This window comes from Anser cygnoides, chromosome 4 (assembly GCF_040182565.1).
Source record: "Anser cygnoides isolate HZ-2024a breed goose chromosome 4, Taihu_goose_T2T_genome, whole genome shotgun sequence".
NCBI lineage: Eukaryota > Metazoa > Chordata > Aves > Anseriformes > Anatidae > Anser > Anser cygnoides.
Genome location: NC_089876.1, coordinates 53,473,941 through 53,497,001, shown reverse-complemented (window position 1 = coordinate 53,497,001; position 23,061 = coordinate 53,473,941). Strand labels below are relative to the sequence as shown.

Here is a 23,061-nt window from a genome sequence, read left to right as displayed (position 1 = left end):
CTCCCAGTATTACTGCATAAAATAAACTTAATTATTCAGATATCTAGTAACTGAGAGGAAGGTAAAATGAATACTGTCGGCAATGTCTAGAATGTGTAATTGTAAAATTATTTCTCTCCTAAATCTTCAATGATTTACACTGAACCGGAAATACTGTATTTCTTTTAGTATGTTACTAATAAGCTATTCCATGTAACTCAGATTAATTAGCTCAGATTAATTACTAAGCTTCTAGTCCAAATATAAACATTTTTCTTTTATGTTTAAACCAAATACCACACCAAAAAAGAACAGAAAAAAATGAAAAACATAGACAACTACCTGACCCTTCTAAACAACTATAACCAATGACATCTAATGGTACTATACGGAAAAAAAAAATCATTTTAGCTTTATTTACTTTACTTTGTGCATGTAGTCAAAATTTGTCCTCAACATGTTTTATTATGTAACTGTCTTAATTTTTTTTTCATACTGTAAAAGGAGGGAGAAAGCATGTACAACAAACAAGGTGCATGGGCGGGAGGGGAATAAATCAAGGAAGCACAATACTAGGCAAGGAAATCTCCGAATCGGCTTTATTTTTAAAGTAAATTACTGTAAGGATTCCAAAAGTTTGGCAATAAGGCTCCAAATAGTGTATTTCCTCCTAAAAGGCTACTAAACAGATCTATTACAAGACTGATGGTAACTTGTACAACAGTAATACAACCAGAGTCCAGTTCATGAAAGAACCTGTAGCAGAGTACACTGATACCGGTGAACAGGCTGAACTTTGAAGATCTTCTGAAGAAATGAATAAAGAGGAGAAGAAAAGAAAGTTTTGTGATGGAAGAGTGGAAGGGACATTTCCTATGCTTACTGGGACTACTTTTTTGTTAAATAGTTAGACTCTAATATTTTAGATATGAGAATTTCACTGTTCACAGTCAAAACAACGAGAGCACTGCATAGCAGTAGCAGACATACACCTATACCAGTACAGGTACCACCACAAGCACTACCATACTGTTAAAAGTTCATCTACACTGTAATGTAGCTTTAAATATACAACCATTGCAATAAACGCAGTACTCTAAAAATGTCAAGGGGGCATGACACACCTGTTCCCACTCTGTTAAGTTACAGCTTTCTTTTAAAGTTATAATACTGTTGCACAACTGCAGGTATCAATGACACTTTTTTTGTTGTTGTTTTTTTATAGCATTAGAGTGGTTCTACCTGATGTAAATACTTACAAATTTAAAAGTCTGCACGTATTTATATGTATTACTAGACCAGATCTCAACACCAACACCCAAGCCAAAATAAATTCCAAGTACTGCTATTTATCTCATGTACCCGTCTATGCCTTTCTCTGTCTTTGCACTTCTCTCGAACCCAGTCAATGGTATGGAAGTCATCGTACGTTCCTACTCCAGGAATTGGTTCATCCAGAAGATCCAGTAAATGCGTTGAACTGTTGATGCTTCCTCCATTTGTCATTGTATAATGAGTTCCTGTGACAGAGAACAGACAGAAATTAATAAATTCTGTAATAAACTAAGTATTCTAATGATCATGACATTGCATATAAAATTTCTATGCAAGTAATTAAGACACTTCCCATAGTATGTGTATGTTATGTCATTTAGGTCTCTCAACGTTGCATGTTAAATTGTTTTTCTGTTGTTTATCTGTACGTTAAATTCGCACAGCAGCAACTTCATATTTCATGTTGGTTAAATATAAATTAATGTACTAGTCGAATTACTGTTCCATTTTGTGTGCAGACTCCTGAGAAATTTCAACAGAACAAAGTGGGGGAAAAAATGAGTGTTTCTGACACATATTTAACTTGAAATTTGCTTTTGTTTATGAACTACTAGAGGAAAAACTGACTGTAAGAAAACAAAATCGGCTAATACATGAAGCTCACAGGACCTCCATAAGTTGCCAGTTATTTCTAAATATTCCAGTCTTTGTTTACCGCTCTCTCCTGCATGTCTGAATCAGACCTAAAAAGTATTATCAACAGATAATAAATGCAGCTTAAAAAAAATGAAGCAAGTACTCACAAGACAGCCCTCAGTTGCAAAGTTGGAAATACTGTAAAAAGAAAATGTCTTCTACCGATTTATCATCACTAACTCCTTCACAGCCAGCTTACACAGCAGCACCCCCCAGCAGTATTTCTTTCAGTAATCAGAATAAAAAGAGCGAGATGAATATGGAATGCAGGAAAGCTTTGTCTTTTTAAGCTTCCATATGTCAGCAACTCAGCAATATATTGTTTTTTTTTTTTGAGTTCCTGTGGTATGTTTACAGACCCTAGGCAAAATTTCCTTCTGAATGGCTGCCTAAATATAGCACGACCACCATTCCCCCATGCCCTCAGTGCTTCTACAGCAGTAATTGCTATAAAGGGAACATTTATATTGAGGTTAATATAGACAATAATGATTTAAAGAGTGGTTACTCTCACTTGTTTGACTAAAAACAAAGTAATTTGGCCAACGGCACATGGTATACCACAATAACCTCTATTCTTAAAGATGTAGGCCCAATCTGGCCAACACTACTATCAGTTCAGGCAGGCCTAAGATTTTTATTTTTATTTTTTGGAATTGTGGGTTCAGCTTCTTGGTGCTGTCAGCAGTGTACAATGTATAAAAAATAAACAAAAGATCTTTTGCTTGAAAGGTCTTGTTTATGCTTTCTATGTAACACAATGCTTATTTGGACATTTTCTTGGTGGTGAAGGACAAGAAAATTATAATAAAAAATGTATTAAGACCAAATGCAATCTGAAACTTTCAAGATACACAAAACTATTTGTTTTAGTACTCAGCACCCCTGCTTTGCTGTTTACATGCAGACAAGCTGAAAGGTCTACAAAAAGATTAGTTTGTTAATTTACTTATTTGTTTCACATTTAAAGTGAAAGGGAAGAATGCAAATGCAGAAAATGCCTCAACAATGCCAACACCTTTCTCTCAAAGCTGCTGCTGGTCTCTCTTAAGACAGATGCTTCCATTGTTAGCCAAAAAGGCTAACAACAACAGAAGCTCGGGTCAGATTTGCAAGTGGAGGCAAATGTGAAAATCTTGATCTAGGATAAGGGATTCAACTCTCTTGCCATTTCCAAATCTGGTAACTAGAAAGGAAGTCTAACATACATGCCTGGCTAGCTGAAAGGACAAGTGCATCTAGTGGATGAGACAGTAATCAAAAGTGATACTGCTCTCAAAATTTAAAGGGGAAAAAAAAACAACAGAAGATGAAATGAAAATGATTTTTTTTAAGCGATATTATCCTTCTTCACAAAAGGGACATAAATTACAATTCAGCCTCAACTTAATTATTCATCTCCTACAACGTTTCAGTTACATCAAGAAGTTTCCTGAACCTGAGTGATCACAATAGAACAAAAGCTTGCCTTTACCCCAGAGTATGGCTTTATGCCCTGCTATATATGAACCATCATATATGAACCAAAAACATTAAGCTATAAGGAGCACGCAGCTTTATGCCACATGAGGCAAAGGACAGTTGAGAGCTGGAAAAGCATCACAAACAGTAAGAGCTGATTTTAAGCATACATCACAAAGTGCTGAACTGGATTCTTTCCACAGAAACCATCAGGGACAGCACCACAAACTACACCAGGCCCTGAGCAGAGCTTGGAGTAGACTAACGAAGAACGGTCCTTGCCTGGGCACGGTAAAAATCCCACTGAGATCACGTCAAGCTCCTGCTTTGCCAGCATCTGCTAAGTCACAGGATGGGAAACACGTGGCACACCAAACACTGAAATGATTATTGTATGGTGGGGAGAGATACGGAACGAGATGTGAAGCTGAAGAGGTGATTTCCTTGAATACAGAGCTGTCATGGATGCCTTATGCAGACGATTAGCTGTTACATTATACCAAGAGAAACCACGTATATATATATATGGTATACCATTACACCTGAGAAACAGGCTAGAGTGAGCGTGGTGTAAAGGCCACCCTGAAGAGGACCACGGAGAGGACAGCTGTGTAAGACGTGATGCTCAGCGTCTAAGATACAGTCTGACAGCAGCGGCATAGGACATTCTCCAGCTAATACCATCATCTATAGTGCCTTTAACTATTCCAAAGCAGCACTTAGAGAAATATACCTTTACCAGTACTCGACACTTTTCCAAGCTTTCACTTCCCAGTCTTCCCTTCCTTCTCTAACATGCCACACCACAAGGCACTCCTTCCAGCCATGCCAATGATGATTCTCATCAGCATAAACACATGCAAAGTCTCATCATGTCATGCCAGTTTCATCAAAGCGTTTTAAATTTATTTTCAATTCAACAGATTGTTAAAATCTTTGCCATTCATATGTATTTTTCAACACAACACTCTAATCTCCAAGCAGGAAATTATTAATTACCACACAAAGTATATATGCACAGCCTCTAGCTACAGAACACCTCCATTTTCTGCATGTACACACCTGAGCTATTCTGCAGCTGCAAAGAAAGTAAAGCCTTCTTTTTCTTATGTATGGCTATGCTTTAGGCTTTATTAGACTGGGAAGCAGATGGTAAAAAAAACGACAGGCAGAACTTTTATTATCATAATTATTCCAAACTAAGCCATGTTACCACAGAGAAGTAAAATAACAACACACTGGTCCTCTCAGAGGCTCCATATAACTCACAGGAAACCTGACGAAGCAAATTCAACACAATCCTTCTACACTTGGTAAAACCTTAGGACCCGAGGTAGCTGGCATCCCGTAATTAGCAAAATTGTCCAACAGCATCTTCACCGATCTTGTATTCTCTACACGTAGCTAGTGAGCTGCTGCAATCACAGACTGCTTGCAGACAGTAAGCTTCCAGACAATAAAAGTAACATGTTTCTTCAGAGCAAGGAGATTGTCTTTTCTAGGTGATCCAATTGCTGTTGGCCTTGCCTGAGCTATTTTCTAGGAAGGTAACTGATTTTCGTTATCCTTCCACGCATGTAATTCCAAGCCTTCAGCACAATCTTCTCTCAGCAATCAGATCTGAGTGCTGAAGTACTGCTTCAAGTGAAGTTGATTAAAACAGGGGAAAAAAACAGACGTGAAGATTAAATTAAGTAATCGATGTTTTACTTACAATGTTAAACACAGAAACCATCTTTTTAACTGCCTGTACACTCCCAACAACCTCTGCATATTAATGACATCATGATGCTGAGCAGTGCTGCGTACAGGCTACTGAAGGAATGCTTTGTAGCATCCTCACCTCACCAAAAACAAAACACACCAAAAAAAATAAATAAATAAAAACACACAACAAGCCATGGATATGAAATGTTGGGACTCAGTTGGATTCCGAGTTCCCAATTCCAATAGTTTTAAGAAAGTAGCTTGCACAGTACTGAAAGAAAAAAAAAAATTAAAAAAACTGCCATAAGCATTAAGGTTCACAGTAGAACGCTGCACCCTGGGATGCCTGATCAGAACGAGGTACAGCAAAACCAAGTAATAGTGCTGCATGGCCAAAACCGGAATAAAGGAAGCAGATTCCAATGGCATAAAAAAGCTCTCTCCTCTGATGAAGTTTTTTTGGTTGGTTGGCTTTGGTGTTTTTTGTTTTTAATTTTTGTTTGTTTATTTTTAAATGAGACTGAAAAAATACAATCCAAAATAGCCTGAGTGGACACTATGCCTTGATGGAGAAAGCAGTCCTTGCAGGAACTGGTACATGCTTTTCTTAATTTCCTTCTGAGCATGAACCGATACGAAACGGCTGTTAGTTCCGAACACTGATCCAATTTCCAGCTTTATTTGGCTGGTCCCTCCTGATATAAGGCAGGAAACCACGAAATTACTAAACTAATATTTTGCTAGAATCACTCAGGCTGTTTTATACATTACAGCTTCCTCCTTGCCTTCTGTCCCCTTGAGGCAAGGAATACCTCTTCTTTTGTACTCACTATATATGCCTCACACAAGCAGTCTCCAATCTTGATTGACATTGAAACTATGATAAACATGACAAAAAGCTGACTTAAGTAGACTACAAAGCATTTGTCATGTGCCATGCAGAGCATTTTCAAAGGCTGCCTCACCTCCTCCAGTAGTGATCTTTCATCCTTTTGTCACTCGGTAGATTTCTTTCAGGAGGTTTGAAAGCAACCCTGTGCAACACACAGCTGATGAAAAATCACGGGGTATGATTACTTGCTTGTTTGTAAGGATACCTGCTAAGTTTCTAGCTAATCCATTTAAAAAGATAACGTCAGCAAGGACTAATACCTTTAAAACATATGAGCAGATCATTACTGACTCACTCACTATGGTACAGTTTAAAAATGCTCCAGCTAAAGCATTTTAAAACACTAACAAATCAAAACTTGAATTGCTGACAGTCATATGCAGCTGCATTTGTCCAGTGAAGGAACCCAGGAGATTAAAAAGATCTTTAGGGTCCTCCTTTCCTGGTCCCTGGATATGAAGAACTGAAGAGCCTCCAGACCTGGCTTCTCACTTCTTGTTGGGGTTCTCTCCTCCGGGGAGGAACAAGGCTCGTTTCTACATGTTGCGATTTAAAAATCCCATTGAAAGTACGCTTAAAATCTTTGAGTTCAAGAAATAAGGGGTCACGTGCTTCATAGTTACGTAAGTACAGTTTCACACAAGAAACATGTTTTACAACACATTTGATGCTCTCAATTCCCACTTAACTGTACAATGATCCTTCCTGAGTCCTTCCTTTTGTGCTGTATTCCTTCTTGTTGCATAAAAATGATAAGAAAATCAGTATTTAAAACAAATACTGCATCCTGGGTAATCAAACAGTGCATGACAGCTTTTCAGGAGGTTCTACAGAGTGTGATTATCTGCACAATTACCCAATATCATGTAGAGAACAAATCCACACATGCATAGCTTACAGAGAACAAGCTACAGAACTAGGACATGAACAGGCTCAAGAGGGTGGCTGGTGGAATAAACGAGACCAGAACTTTGTGATGAAGTCTAAGACCACTTCTGTATGCCATACAGCATATGATACACGTCTTCTGAATGCACATCACAACATACCCTGTCTCAGCATGCACCAACTTAGTCCATTTCATGAATGAAACATCTCTCAGGGCATAACTACCCAGCACGGCAGGGATGTACTCAGTGCTCCCAAATATGAGACACTGCTCTCCCCATTTCTCCATCCCACTCTTGGTCATACAGCTCCCTTGGATCAGCTCTGTCACATCATCCATCTGCTCAGTAAACCAATCAACTATGCTAATCCAACTAAGCAGACAAAAGTAACAAAAAGAAAAAAAACACTGACATTATAAAGAAGCATGGTTAAGGTACCGTGCTGACAGACAAGAAATAGTCAGTGCAAGAGGAGGAGAGGGAGAGGGAGTGGGAGGGCAGGCAAGCTCACCCCCTTCCACAGCAACGAACTGTCAGACTAGTTACATTGAAATATATAAATGGGCCCTTGGGGTCTTGTTAAATTTTAATTATGCCTTTCTGCTGGAAACAATTCAGAACTTCTACATCAATATTAATATCCTGCCAGTATACAGTAATACCTATTTCACAGAGCCCAAAACCCCTGAAGACGTCTGTTTAAAAAAGATTTTGGAGTTGTGAATGCAATGGGTAAATGATAACAATGGCACAGCAAGCACAGCACCCATTTCTCCAAGCATTACACAGACTGTCAAGAAACACCTGTTTCAGCAAGAATACTCTATCTTGCTGCTGCTCACACACCCCTTTTTCTAGATGATGCACAACTGAGCCGATTCTGCTCAGCTGCCATCCTTCCAGCTGACAGCAGCACAGCACATTTCATTTGGCTTACTTTAAGCAGCGTGAAAGGAGGAAAAAAGAAAACGCACCACTGCGAGTGAAAATGGAGCTAATCAGTTTAGAGCAAAGGCTGGAATAAGCCCTCCCTGACACAACCATCCAAACCTGCTGAGTGCTAAAATCAGCTGGGGCTGTATCTTTCCAGAGGCCAGACGCTAATCCAAGGCTTTGCTTCACCCATGTGTCCTTGGGTATTAGGTGCCAAGGGGAATGGAGGCAGGGAAGGGCCCAGCACAGTGCACATGGTAAGGATCATTTACACTCGTAACACAGAAGATTTGTATACACAAGGTATGTCTTAGTGCCTAAGCTTCTTTCTATAGCCATCTTCAGACCTCAAAACACAAGGCTTTCCATAAAAGAAAGAAAGAAAAAAAAAGACAAGAAACAGTTGGCAGTTTATTTAAATTTGTCTGTAACCACTCAAAAAAAGCCATTAAGCACTATTGTCTTTTCCTGGCTAGAAATAATTTTTAAATTCCAGAATCAGAAGCACAGCACGCCACGCCAGAATGCACCATTCACTACTGCTGGTGATCAATGATTTTTGAAGTCTTTGTAATCAAGTAATACTTCTCCCTTTGTGTGCAGCTATGAATTCACAGCCTCTTTAGTTGATTTTCTTAAACTGCATCACATCATAAGGTTCACAAGCTACAAATTGCTCTCTGCATTACAACCAAATTCATACAAAATGACAAAACTATATATGCAGCAACTGAAAAAAAGTCAGCTGGCAAATATACCAGGAAACTGGAAGACTCAGAACAAGATTTGAAAAACAGGGAAAACTATCAAAATGCCTGACAGAAGCAGTGAGTAGTAAATAACCCCTTCCCCTCCATTACTTCTGGCAAAAATAAAAATAAATAAATCAATCTGGGTTAAAAAAAAAAAAGCCTTTAAAAAAGCAAGAGTTAAGTGAAAGCTGAATAGTAGCACCTCAGAGTGAAAACAAAGACTTTTGAGAACCTGTATCCACTGCAAACACACAGGAATCTGAGAAAAGGGCAAAGAACAGGTGAAATATCGCTCAATGCATATAGCACATTAAAAAAACGCATAATTATCTTTGTCTTTTGACTTTAGGTGGAAGAATCACTTCTCTTTCTGTTTTTGATGCAGGAGGAAGAAAAACATGTATTATTACATATTCATTTTCTTATCTTAAAGTACATGGAGAATGGTCTATACTATTACTTTAGTTATGGCCCAAACAAATAGTGACTTCAGATATGCAAGTGAAGAGTTATGGGGGTCCTCAATCTATTAAATTTACAACTTAAAAATATGGACCGTGCAAGAAAGAGATGAGAAAAACAAAAAGGTATAAAGAGATGTAATGTTACGTAAAGCAAACCTTACAAAAGGAAGTAATCTAGCATCTAACAATGGCCATGGCGATAGCCAGGACAAGAGAAATTTAGATAATCACATTTCTAAACACTGCTGCTGCATGTACTTAACAACTACTTAGATACTCTTTTGAAGGGCAAAGACAGGATGCAACAAGAAGAAAAATTCTGCCAATATGATTATCCCAAATCAGGCCATGTTCAGGCCCATGAAAGGCCTAATATTGATTTGCTCATTAGCTTTCTAATACCTCAGATACTAGCACATCTCGAAGACTTCCCCACTGCTCATAGCATGTTGTAAGCTGCAGGCTATTGTAACCACCTTCATGCAATGGTGGGTGGCCCGCCAGTGCACAATAAGTTATGGTTACTACAACCATGTAAACTGGTATGCCCTTAATGCACATATTTCTCACATCTCCTGGCTACCAACTCAATTGCAAATTATTAATGGAAGAGCATTTCACTAATTTTGATTAAGGACTTTCAAAATCTAAAATGCATTTATGTTTATACGGGTGGGTTAACAACCCCCATGCTTGTTGACGCTCACGTTTTACAACTGACAGCTTGACTGCTATATATGTATTGCTATTGCTTATGTTTCAAACTTTTAAAGAATGGCAAAATCATTGCTTATTTGGGGGGGGAGAGGGGGGTAAAAAGAGGGGAGTGGAAATCACGGAGTGTGAACATGTCCGTGAACAGCTGGAAGACAAACGAGATGCTGATAATTAGGAACTATCATATGGGTCCAGCTAAAAAGAATGATGCAAAAATAAATCCAAGGGCAAACAAATGAGTAACACAAAGAACAATTTATTTATACAATATATATTACAGTATGTGGCTTATTATATATAATAAATTCTTCTGAGAAAGTGTACATGTCAGTTACTTGTTATATATGCAGCCCTGAATCAGGACTTAAAAATGCTTTCTAAAGGAGAGAAGTAGTATTTTTAACTCATTTTATTACCACAGAAAAGACTAGAAGTGAACTCTGTTCCTGTAGTTATATTTCAGTATACCTGGGAGGGTAAGGAGGTCTGGAATTACGTGTTTAGTACCACATAAAGAGAAGTATTAGGACAGAGGAGGTTAAAGGAAGGCCAGATAACAAAAACAGATATTATTGGACACTACTTGTTCCCCCCCACCAATAAAATGACAAGTAGTAAATATGTATTAATTGTTTATCTTGTCATATGTTAAGAATATTTCCGTTTGAGGTTTCACAGCATATTCCCACTAAGAAAACTAAAATATCTTCCTAATGCAAGCCAATGGGTCAAATGTAATAATAAGTACAATATTTTGCATTTCATCTCATCCACCGTTAGTAAAGCCTGTTAATTAAACCTCAAAGACCCCTAATGTGTTAAACAGTCCTTTCGTCATTGTTGAGGTTCAGTCACTTCAGGCGAGCCACTGCAGTCAATTAGTACAACAAATGCTTTGCTGTTACAAAGCAGTTTTGCAAGTAGTGAACGTTATGCTGCAGGACCAAGCTGTCAGTATGTGAATAAAGAAAGAAATTCCACAGGCCTTAACAACTATGTTTCTTTTCTCAAAGTATCTTTATCTATTTTCTCCTAACTTGTTATTATAATGCTCTGAAATCTACATGAGGGAGAAACATCTTGGTAGTATCTTTGCCCAGATTTGTAGCTAATGTAACAAGTATAAAAAATTCACTTTAAGTTTAAGCCTTTGTTCCCATTTTTAAGACTTATTTTGATAGCTAATGACAGTAACAAGGATTACGGTGGTATTACAGATCAGCAGGAAATATACACAAATTTTAATGAAATCTGTGGCACAAACTATGGTCTGGAGAAGCAATTTTCATATGAGTCATATGCACTTGACAAATTAAGATTTGCAGGAGATTATGGCAGCAATCAAAATCGTGGAGTTTTGTTTGGCTGTTTTAATCAGAGCTCACAGTAGCAAACTGAATAAGCACTGGGTTTGAATACTATTTCAGAATACTGGAAGCAACAGAATTCAATGAAACAACTGCAAAACTCAACCAGTCACATCAGGGAATTCTCCCGCTGGTGCCTTGTGATGTCACCGAGACGCAAACGCTCAGTCCAGCCCGACTGTTTTTATTACAGTGTTTGTAGATCGTATGCTTAAAAGCTAAACTCTAACGTGCCAGACACCATTTTGCACTGCAGTTCTCTACTTTTTGTATTGCAAAATCAACTAAAATCTGCTAGTTTCCAGGCATATAATAAAACTGATCAGGTTTCAATGTCTAACTATAATCTGCAGAGCTTGAAAGTGTAATTAACAGGGATGTTTACAGGGATCTACACTCTACCATTTCAGGTAATCAGCATGTACAGCCAACTCATTTTCACACCTATCTGAAAAACGAAAGCAATCTGAAGAGATCTACTTCACACCTCGCAGATGTATTAGGAAAGGACCATCCTCAATTTCTTGTAAGGGATTCTAAAATTTGACATAGAAAACTACCCAGCTACCTGCTATACAATTATGATCTGGGCAGAGAATACTGTGGTCAAAAAGCACAAGGTTAAAAATTTCCTTGTCTTAGAATACCCTAAGCCATGTTAGAACTTGTTGACATTCTTAACACATACTGGTAAACACCGTAAGAATCATAAAAAGACAACAATAACCTTTTGTGTAAAGCATTAAAACAGATGAAGATGCCAGATGAAAACAAAAGAAAGTGTGACCTAATTTATGTAAACAAGTAAGAGATGATGAGGAAAGACACAACAGCCTAAAATAGAGGGGAAAAAAAAAATCTTATGTAAATGACCCTTATTCTCAGCGTACCTCCTCTTTAATGCCATCGCCAGCAGCCATAAATGTTGATAAGCTTCTAATTTTAGATTAGCCGATTTAAACAAAACTGAAGTGAGCAATTATCGCGTTTACTGTTCTTAAACGCGAAGGTTTAAGCATCTAATCCAGTGAAATGGGAGACGTCCTCAGAATTTCGAGGCGTCACTCATTCATTCCTACTCGAACTTGTCTCGCTATTTTGAGATAGCGCATCTTTACAGCGGCCGTTCTGCTCTAAGCTGGGGGTAAGAAGCAAAGGGCAGGCTCAGAAGAGGCTTTTTCTGGCAACGCTGCCTAGTTTTCCACCTGCCCCCTCGCAAGCCGCGGCGCAGAGGGGACCGCTCCCCGCCGCTCTCCTCAGCCCTAGCTCCGGGGCCGCGCCGCCCTCCCGCGGCTCCCGCTCCCCCTTCCCGCAGCCGCCGGCGGGCCGTGCCCCGGGGCAGGCAGAGGAGGCTCCGGGCCCCCCGGCAGGGCGACGGCCGTGCCGGTGGGGCAGGGCGGGCGGCCCCGCGGAGCCTGCCCGCTCGGGCCTGCTCAGCCCCGGGCCGCCTCGCCTGGGTGCGCGGGAGGGGCGGCGGCCGGAGCCCGGCGGGGGCGCTGTAGCGGCGGGCGGGTGCCCGCGGCGGTACCTCGCTTGTGCAGCTCGCGGAGCGGAATGCCGTCTCCTCCCCCGTCGTAGGGCAGGTAGGGATCGGCAGGGGCGTCCATGGCCGCGGCGCCAGCAGCAGGGCCGCCGGCGCGGGGGGGCGGCGGCTGCTGTCAGCCCAGGGCCGGGGCCGGGGCCATGCCGCGCTGGGACCCCCAGCGGAGCCGGACGCGCAGCCGGAGGCGGCCGGGGCGCAGGAGCGGGCCCCGCCCCGTGCCGTCACGGGGAGGCGCCGCCAGGGCCCGCCGGCGGCTGCGTCACGGGGCGGGGCACGGGGCCGCCCGGGCGGGCGCTGACGCGAGCCGGGGCCGGGCCGACTGAGGCGGGCTCTCGGCCCCCTCAGGGGCTGCGCGGCCACCAGCCCCGCGGCCGCCCGGGGGACGTGGGAGAGCACACGGCGCTGGTGGGGCCACGGCTTTCCCTGCGGGAGATGGCGAGCGCTGAGGAAGAGCTGCCCCGCTGCGGGGGCTAACCTCCCCCCGCAGCAGCCAGCTGCAGGGGTAACGTCGAGCAGCAACGGCGGCATGACAGCGCGTAGCTGGGTGCACTGTGCCCGTCTCTCCCCGTGCTTCGGGGTGATTATTGTGGTACTATAACAGCACAACATCCATATTCTATTAAAAAGCTCAGAGGGAAGAGAAATGAGAAAAAAACACAGCGCAGTAAACACAAGTCCCTACTCGGGCTTTCGCTGCACTACACAATGGCCAAATGCTCCGAGTCCCGTAAGAAGCACAGGCACTGACGTGGCAGCCCCAAGCGCTAACCCAGGCATCTGGGGGACACCCGATGAAACAGCTACTGACACAGCTTGGGCAAAACCTAAGCACTTCAGTAATGAATATCTGAAGACATAACGGCTTAACTCACTTTAAATGCACAAAAACAGCAGTTTGCCCATATATTTCCATGTATATAAATATACTGCTTCTTGCTACCTTGGTATTAAAAGCAAATATTTAAGCATTTGCTTTCAAAGGCACGTGACACAAGAACTAGAATTGCATTAGCGCTGATTGGTTCATAACAGATGGGTTTTCTGAAATAATTTATTTTCAGTCTGAATACTGCTAAGACAAAAATAATGGAATGGTATTTTTGATGAAGCATGTGCACATGCAGATACACAGGCATGTGCAGCAGGAGTGCTTGCATTGAACCTGATGTTTCTATACACTCATATACAGATACGATGTATGTTTGCTGTACAACCTTATACTGTTCCTATCTGGCAATTTGTGATACAAAACTTGTTTCACATGAGATCTTTTACACACAGATTGTGCAGAGAACGGTGCCCATCTGCAGCATCAAGGCCTGGCTTCAGTTTCATGCACACAGGACAGAAGGAAAGGGATTCATTTTACCATGCTTGCCTTTTCACCTCTGTACTATGACTGATAGCCAACCATGTTAGTTTTCAAATGCATTGGTTTCTTAAACAGTTTTCCAAATGGGTCCTTAAGGAAGTTGTTTGTTTTATAAGCCATTGCCAATGTTACAAGCCACATACTGTATCTGATCTTGCTGAGCACAGAGTAGGATAAAGAAACACTATACTTGCTTCACAGACCTGTAATATATCAAATCTTAAAAATATGGCTCCAGTACAAGTGTTGAGAAAATGCTGGTATATAGAGATTTTAAAATATAAAAGTGTGAGAATAAAAGAAGAAATGCGTGTGAGCCCTGTAGCAAACTAAAGTTAAAAAAAAAAAACTCTATCTTGTCTCTAAGACAGAGGTAACCCTGGAGATAACTCAGTTCTAAAATATTGGTGTCTTCTGAGTTGGAGACATCTCCATTTGCTGTCATCTATACAAAGAATTGCTTTCTGAAGGGTGGCCTCCTACAATCACCTTTTCAACAAGAACTACTCAATCCTCAAGTTTGTGAGCATCCATAAGTGACTTTCAGACCCTATATGCATTAATCCATTTTTGCAAGTGGAAAAAAAAAAAGGAAAACCTAGAGGATTTAATATCCACCCAAAAATGAACACCTAAAACCCTTAAATAAGATATATCTTAAACAATGAAAAGTCAGGAGAAAGACAGACAATGACTTTTGTAACTATGTATACACAGTCACAAAAGTGCTATCCTACTCCCACTGGTATCACTGAAAAAAACACTCCCAGGCACCACAGAAGCCGCCCAAAATTTTCAGCATAAAACCACCTCTGAACTCTAAGTGATCCATAGGACTTTAACTTAAAAGGAAGTGCAATAGAAACTCTTGCACATTCTTAATTCCATACCTAGAAAGAATCTTCTACTACATCTAAAGAAAGTCATTTGTGGCAGAAAGATTACCAATTTTGGTAATCTGAAGAAAGAATTATTAGAGAATGAACTGTTAGCGCATTTATTATATGTTGATTACAAAAGACAACACTACAAACTCAACTCCACACTGGAGAAAAGTATGGACTAGAGGTTATAGAGAACTTGTATAACACAGACTGGAAGACCACCACTAGTTTAAGATATTGTTACTGAAGGCCTCTGAACTGACAATAAAAATTTGTTAGAGCAGAGAAATGGCTAACCTGGTAACCTAAACCTGTTCACTGGATTAAGGCCCATGCAAAGTTTCTACGAAGTCTAAAATCCAGACCGGACTGGAAAAGATAAAGGATAACTAGCTAGAGGACTTACCTGATAAAACCTTTGCTATGACAGAAAATAAAGTCTGCAATGTTAAACAGATACAACTTTGTATTTGCTACATAAATCTTTATGAGCCTATGTAATATTAAATTACAATAGCTCTTCCAAGGTCACCGCTCGTAGACAGGCTGCCAAACACAGTTCTTTTTATCATCCTAAAAAGCAGAACAGTCATCTTCCCTTCTCAGTTACCAGCAGCTTGTGTTCTCATTGTTCATAACCACTGCCACCGCATGTATTACCTTCCCTACACGCTGGTCTTGTTTATTTTAAGCAGCAAAACAAAAAGAGAAAGACACTGCATGCTAACCTGACCAAAATAAGACAGTCATTTTATCCATCTCTAAAAGTCTATACAATTTAATGTTTCCAAAGTCTTCCTTTTCTAACTCATTTGAAGAAGTGTCTGCCTTTAACTGTCTGATAACTGTATATTCAAGAACATGTCAGTTATTTCTATTGTGAAGTCCTGCAAAACCCAAAATTGTAGCTAGTGAAATGGTGTCTGTAGTTAAGGCGGTATTTTGGGTATTATGGAGCATATGATGTTATGAACACTTGTAAAGCCTAAATTTAGTTTTACAATAGCTTTATTTTCAGTGACTGAGAACCCCTTAAAAACAGCCAATTTAGTGCATAAGAAAGCTCATATGTAAACAGCAGGTTTATAGAGTAGCTTGCTTTCAAAGAGATTTCATCACAATAATTATACTCTAAGGCCTCAATCCCAGAAATCCTCCATGCCCAAATAGCTTCATGCATCTGAGCGTTCCCATTGTTCTCAACAGGCACATCCTGTTCTTAAACATCATTTAGATGCATCTATCTTTGCAGAAAAGGGCTTTAAGTCCATTGTTCTGGAAATACCACAATGTATTTGGGTGACACACCTTTAAAACAGGCTGATAATGAAAAAAGTTACCTTAATCCTCCTCCGTACCATATCTTTTTTCTTTTAGGAGGAGGGAGAAGAAATATCTATAAAGTATCTGAACATACCAGAATAAGTTAGAGGTTAGACAAATCAGGATAACCAAGGGAAAGGTGTTTTGAGGTGACAGAACAAAGCCAATGAAATGTAGGGGAGCATCACTGAGGTATACCAGCCTCCTTAGCCAGGGCTGAGGAGACGAGCTTAATTCTGAAGCACTATTCTACCATATCAAATTAAGAAGTAAGCTGAGTTTAAATAATACAGCTGAACACCTTACTACATACAAGCCAAACATTTTCTCAATTCCCTCAATTATTTGGCTTATTCTGATCACAGACTATGTAATTTCATTGCACCAGGTAATGAAAATAAAAATCAGGTCTTTTATGAAATTCCAAATGTAAGACTGACAATGCTGAATGATCTCAAATAACAAGAGATGACAAAAACATGTCAGATAATTACAAACGTTACTGTGACCGATAGAAAAGATTTTAGTGACTCTTCACGGTCATTTCCTTTCCTGTTATTCAAAATGAAAGCTTCTCCCTCAGCAGAGCTAAAAGATAGTGTTCTCTTGAAAACACAACATAAGAGAGCTCTCTCTCAAAACAGCTACCATCTCCAACCATTTTGAAAGGACTTGAACCCATATGTGCCCTCCATTGATGGCTACATATGGAAGCATGGCTACATATGGAAGCATCCACGTACAACACGGTATGCAAAGAACACACAAAACCTCCCAAAACCTACTCTTTCCCATTCCCTTCATTTCCGTTCCTTTTCCTTCCCGCTTTATTCTCCTGCCTTCTTCCTAATTTCCTTTCATTTATCCTTTTCTCAATCCACGTGGCTAAACTAAGCCCAGACCCAATCATTCCACCATCTTGCCTACTCCTTTTGCTTCCTTTGTCTCAGTTTACTAACCTTGCAGCCCCTTCAGTCTGACTTGGTTCTTTCTGTACAAAACCATGCAACTTTCTCATCTGGGTCACGCAGCAGGGCCGGCAAAAGGAAAACTAAGGACAATGCAAGAAAGACAAACACACTCCTCCCAGTTCCATCACACAGTCCAGGATGAAATAACTTAAAGGTGCCATCACAAGAGAGAAAGAAAAAAAAAACAGTCATACAAGTCATACATACCTTTAGATTAGACACAGTAAAAATGATTTTTTTTTTTTTGAAATCTTAGCATTACAGAGACCTGAACTTCCTTCACTTATTAGCATTACATGAAATCATGTGCTTGATCACAACGGTGTTGGCAAAAGGCTTCCCAGCTCTGTATCAAGCCACAGACAGAAGACTCCGTTAAACTGTTTCCATTGCCACCTCATCAAAAGCCTCAATGAGACAGACTATAACATGGAAAATTTAAGACAGAATATATCGCAAAAGCAAACAAATTTATAACATATGCTGCTGAGTACTTAAAGGCAGATGGGGCTTAAACAAAATGGGAAGAAAGCCCAGAAGAATGTGCTTAACAGTAATGCACTCTGAGTTTTATTATATTTTCATTTTCTTATAAAGGAAAAAAATAGCTTGTTTTCATAATTACAGGTGCTTTTTCTCCCCCACAATTATTTGTTTCCCCCAAATCTGTTACTTAATTTTGCTCACAATCATTTCATCCAGCAGAGAACACTTTATTCCACGATCTAGCCTAATAAGCTTGCATCTTCATTGGCCAACCACAGGTTCTTGAATTTTACAGCGTTGTATAACTTCCAGTGGTGCTTTTACTCACTGGCCAGGCAAGGAAGATAATTGAAGTCAAACCCAACTAGCAAACAATGCAGTAGAACAGGTCACAGAGCCGCAAACACATTGTGTAATGAATTCTGAGACTGACTTCCCCCTTAGGATAGCTGAACCTTCACTGCACGTCAGCGAAATATGAGTAAAGGCTCCCCATCACCAGGCAAAGGTTCAGGGCAGAAGAAAAAATAGAAAGAAAATAATGAAAACATGGTACAATGTTAATACATAAGACCAAAAATAAAATATAAAAAAAATAAGCCTTTGGTCCCTGAAGACTACTTTGACCACTTAGCCTGAAAAAAAAAAAAAAATAAAGACAAGCCTATTTCCTTCAGGTTTCTTTTCACTTTTTTTTTTCCTGGGGTTGTCCACCACACTGTTCTTGATGTCCATCCCATTGGTGATGGAAGAAATGCTTTATGATAAACACACTATGCAGAGTTATCAGCCAGGAGAAGTGCTTCCCCCCCCCCTTCCCCCCCCTTTTTTTTATTTGGTCAGCTTTACATTCCCCTTAAAATATCTGTTATTACTGTACTAATCAGACAGGGAAGATTGTGAAAGAAAAGCAGCCTATTTTCTGCATGCATGAGATCACGTTGCTTTCTCTTATTCTCTAAGAGCCTTTTAGCTACTTCCTTTTTTTTTTATTATTTAAAAAAAGAAACAGGTTTTAGCTGTTAGGTTGCCCTTTTCCTGCTTTGGGGTTGTTTAGTTTTGGCCAGTATTTCCCACCTGCTGTTCAAGTTGTATGTGCAAGGGATAAAAATAACACCAACAGGTACACGTCTCACTAGACATGCCATCTATATTAAGCTTACTTCTTATCTTCAAGAACATTAAATCTTCTCCATACATAAACTGTATGAACACAGATGTCATGTCATCAGCAATTTTGTTAATACATAATACTACGCTATGCCAGGCATATTTGAATTCTGTGGAACTGTGAGCTCAATACTCAGTAGTGGTCAGAATAAAATTGAAGGTTGCTACTCTGTTTCCATGACATGCCTATCTTCCCAATACTGTGCGAAGATCTCATCCCTCCCTTACGTTACAGATACTAGAAAAAGTTCAGAAGGAGGCAGTAAAAGTGATCCAAAGCATGGGACAGCTGCAAGGTCCAACTAAGTAAACCAGAAATCCTTAACCTGTAAAAGAAGCAACTGATAAGCGAAGGAAATAAGTAGTAATGGAAATCAGTTATTTATTTTTCAACCATCTGTTCTAATAAAAGAGCTCTTAGAGTTACTATTTTAGATGATCAAGTGCACTACAAAGAAAAGGCAAGGACAAATTTTTGCTCAGGAGCATACATTGCACAGAGGTATAGCAAAACATAAGCTGCGAATGATTTGATATCTCATACTGGTGATTAATACACCACTCACTGATTTGCTGTAATCAAATCATTGCTCTGATGCAGTTCTTCTCCTGGGAGACTTGGGATTTTAATTGACAATTCTTTCCTCTCTACCCCCTTAAAAGGGGTCACTGCCCCCTTTCACAGTGACAGCACTATGCCATCCAGCTACATGCTAATCCCAGTCAGTTTCTACGTGCATAGAGTCAATGCACGATATCACAGTACCTGTATTTGGCGAGACAGTCAAGCCATCCCAGTTTCAGGTCACTCTGTCCTAGTTTCATATCAAACCTTTTTGTATCAACAGCAGTCTCACTTCAATAAGCTTGATAACACCCCCTACAAACCCGATGTCTCAGCAGAAAGACTTTCCACAGCTGCAACTATCAAGAAAAAGAAGAGCTTAAGCATTTAGGCTTTACAAGGGCAAGTGATGAAGCAGTCTCTGTGTCAGTCCATGCTAATGCATCAGCAAGTGTTAACCTAGCCAAGACTGTGGCAGTTATACATGCTCTCGGTAGTATTTATACCTGGATTTTGGTTCAAAATAATAAAAAAAAAGGTAATGATTCTTCAGATAAAATGCAACTAAGCTGTTGCAGCTTGCCAAAGGATGGTGAGGGTGCTAAACAACTTCACAAAGAAAGTCTGTGGAAGAAAAGATCCACGGATACGAACTAAAAACCTGGAAGCCACCACTAGGTTTAGAAAGACTCTCAGCCATATACAAAACTGCTGGCACAACATCTGAGTTAAAGAAAAGCACCATCATGGTGAACAGGTAAGATAAAAAAGGCATTTCAAACACCTGCAACTCACTCATCTAACAACTAAGAAAAAGAAACATTTTTTCCCCTTAACCCAAGAGCCTTCCAGACAGCTTTTCTGTTACTGTTTTCAGCCAAGGATTTTGAAATCCTGGAAAGAAGAACCTTATTAATTAGACAGTTATCTATGCAAATATAGTGCATAGCAACTATGTTCCAGATAGATGAGCAAAATTAACTTAATTCATTACTAATGGAAAAAAGATATAAGAGAACATGGTTCTATATTGTCGGATACCTTGTTTTCAGGCACATTAGTACTACGGAACACAGGGAAAATGTCTGCAGCTCTAACAAGAGTTAAATTGGAAAAAAAAAAGTAGACTGTAAGCAGTAACTGACAGTTTAACTATGTCACACAAACTAGCTGTGTTTTATGCTTGCCCTTGTGATCAGGACAAGTTATCTCATACTTCCTTTTCTTCGGAATCATTCAAGACCAAATATATTCCTTACCTAAAATGAACATCAAGCCCTTCAATGGAGATATTTATAAGTTATATACAACCTATTTTCCAAGTTAGTAAAGACATGTCGAACTGTTCAGTCCAGTCAGTTTTGTACCACACGTATAGAAAACAAACCACGCTGATAGTACAACAAGACTTTCAAGACCCTTTCTCACACCATCTGTGGATAACAGGAAGATTCTGTTAATGAAACTTTCCTGCACAAATAATGAAACAGGAACTTAAGTTCTTCATGCAGGAAAAGTTCCTTTCCTTTATATCTTTGTATTCTTTATTTTCTTTATCACTGTGATAGCTAAGTAGAAAAAAGCACACACGAGAGGATATTCATGTGTTGTTGGAAAAGACAGTATCTAGATTCTTCTTGAACAATTAACCTCTTAGGTGATCGGAATTTATTTGTTATGAAGAACCACCTGCAATTGCTGAAAACTACCTTCTGTTCCTCAAATAACGCTGTATTAGTTGACTATGCCATATTTTTTAATGTTACCATTTAGTGCCCCTTCAGGGCACTAAAAATGGATTGCTTTGGTCTTTCACCGTACTTCAGACAAAGGTCTCCAACCCATAGGTAAGGCCAGTTTAGGATAACCACAGTATTTTACACGATTACCAGCTGGCATATTCTTTTTTTTCAGTGGCACTGCTATTGCTGCAAGTAGGTACCGGTGGCTATAGCAGCAGCTTTTGAATTTCCAGTTTACAGGTTGTCATCGTAAGGTTAACTATTGCCAATTTGACGTTAACACCATATGCCAGACTGTAAACTGTCTCCACATGAAGTCACAACATAAGCAACTAAGCTCCTTCTTCAACTGAAGCAAGAAGCACTGTAGCTATTGAAAAGAATGCCAAGCTCTTACAGGACTCAGACTCCCACAGACAGATCAAAGTACCTACAGATGTAAACACCAGTGAGATCATTTGTTTGCAAACCATTTTTAACTGCAAATAAGGTTTAATCATCTGATTTCAGTCAGAGCCTTGAAAAATTTGCAGTCTGACACTACAAAAAATCCACCTTGCTGCTGAACTTACCTTACAATTAAATATAAATTGATGCAATCCTCTCTTACATCATATAAATAAACATCAATTCTGAATAAAATCTTGCGGACCTCTCAGTTTCACCTCACTAGTTGTTGAAACCAAAGTCATAAAAGGAGGAAAACAAAGAAAAAAAGAACTAACACACTTCTTAAGAAATTCAGGCCCAGCCACTGGCCAAGGATTGGGTGTCTCAGATTTCAGAGAAAGGCAAAGCAAGCCTATGCTAAGAGAAAAAGCATCGGTTAGACATTTAGTCTTCTCATTCATTTACTAGTTAAAATAGTAATCTGGTAGTACATCTCCATTCATTTCACTTCTGTTTAGAAGGATTCCCCCTGCCTCCCCATTAAAATAATGGAAGACAGCGTACTACTCCAGTGTAACTTTTTTTTTTTTTAACTAAGTACTGTAGATCTCCTATAATATTCAAAAGAGGAATTATCAGTTTATCTGGCTTAAGTATTAAAGAACTGATAGCTTCTTAATGGCAAGTATGAAGTGTTTAAATTGACCTAACAAGAAGCTACCAAAGAGTCTAAAAGTGAAACACACAGATCATCATGGCAATGATCTGCATTTTCTTTCATTAAAAAAAGAAGACTGCATACATGGAAATACACAGCACATATAAGCATTGGTAAGATTTCTTCCCTATAAGAAGTTACGTATTTCTACTATCAGTATAACATCACCATACTTCTCATTAGACAGCAGTTTAATGAGGTAAAACATTAACTTGACTACTACCAAGATATTCATTTTGCTGAGCAATAAAAGCAAGTTCTGATCAGAGCTGACAGGCAGTATCCCTTCTAGCCAAGGCTATGGTGTAAGCCATCCAAGCCTCCATGTGCATATCAACTCAACACGTTAAAACACATCTCCATCAACTAAATAGTAAAGGTACCTACACGGCTAGGTGTTAAGCCTTTCTGAAGGCTGATTCCAGTTAATGTTCTCTTGTTTTGGCCCATGTAACAGAAGGGAATTTCCCACATGAAACAAGTAGGCTATGTCATTAGTGTTATTCCCCAATATCGACCCGTTTCCATATGCTTTCAACAGAAGGCATATTCACCATTGAGTAATAGCCTCAACGGCTTTGTAAGGCTCAGTTAAGTACTTAAGTATGACTGGTAATGTGAATGGCAGTACTGTGCAGGCTTGAGAGAACCACTGTCCTGACAGCTAAATGACCTACCAAGGCTACTGAAATGAGCAGACTTACTCCATTAATTTACTGTCCTCTGAATGGGGGACAATGATGACGACAATTGTTTGAGAATTC

General features: G+C 39.7%; 1 protein-coding gene across 5 annotated transcripts in view; it reads right to left on the bottom strand.

Annotated features, from left to right (window-relative positions):
* The window catches only part of CLCN3 (chloride voltage-gated channel 3), a 61,723-nt gene that overhangs the window by 21,894 nt on the left and 16,768 nt on the right, over positions 1 to 23,061 (bottom strand). For 3 of the 5 annotated variants that reach the window (XM_066996755.1, XM_048076232.2, XM_048076233.2), the window contains exon 3: positions 1,342 to 1,499. In XM_066996755.1, coding sequence (XP_066852856.1) covers positions 1,342 to 1,499 — 158 coding nt within the window. Of the gene's footprint in view, positions 1 to 1,341; positions 1,500 to 12,661; positions 12,882 to 23,061 lie in introns of those variants that run through there. The other 2 variants (XM_066996754.1, XM_066996756.1) reach the window with 2 other exon arrangements.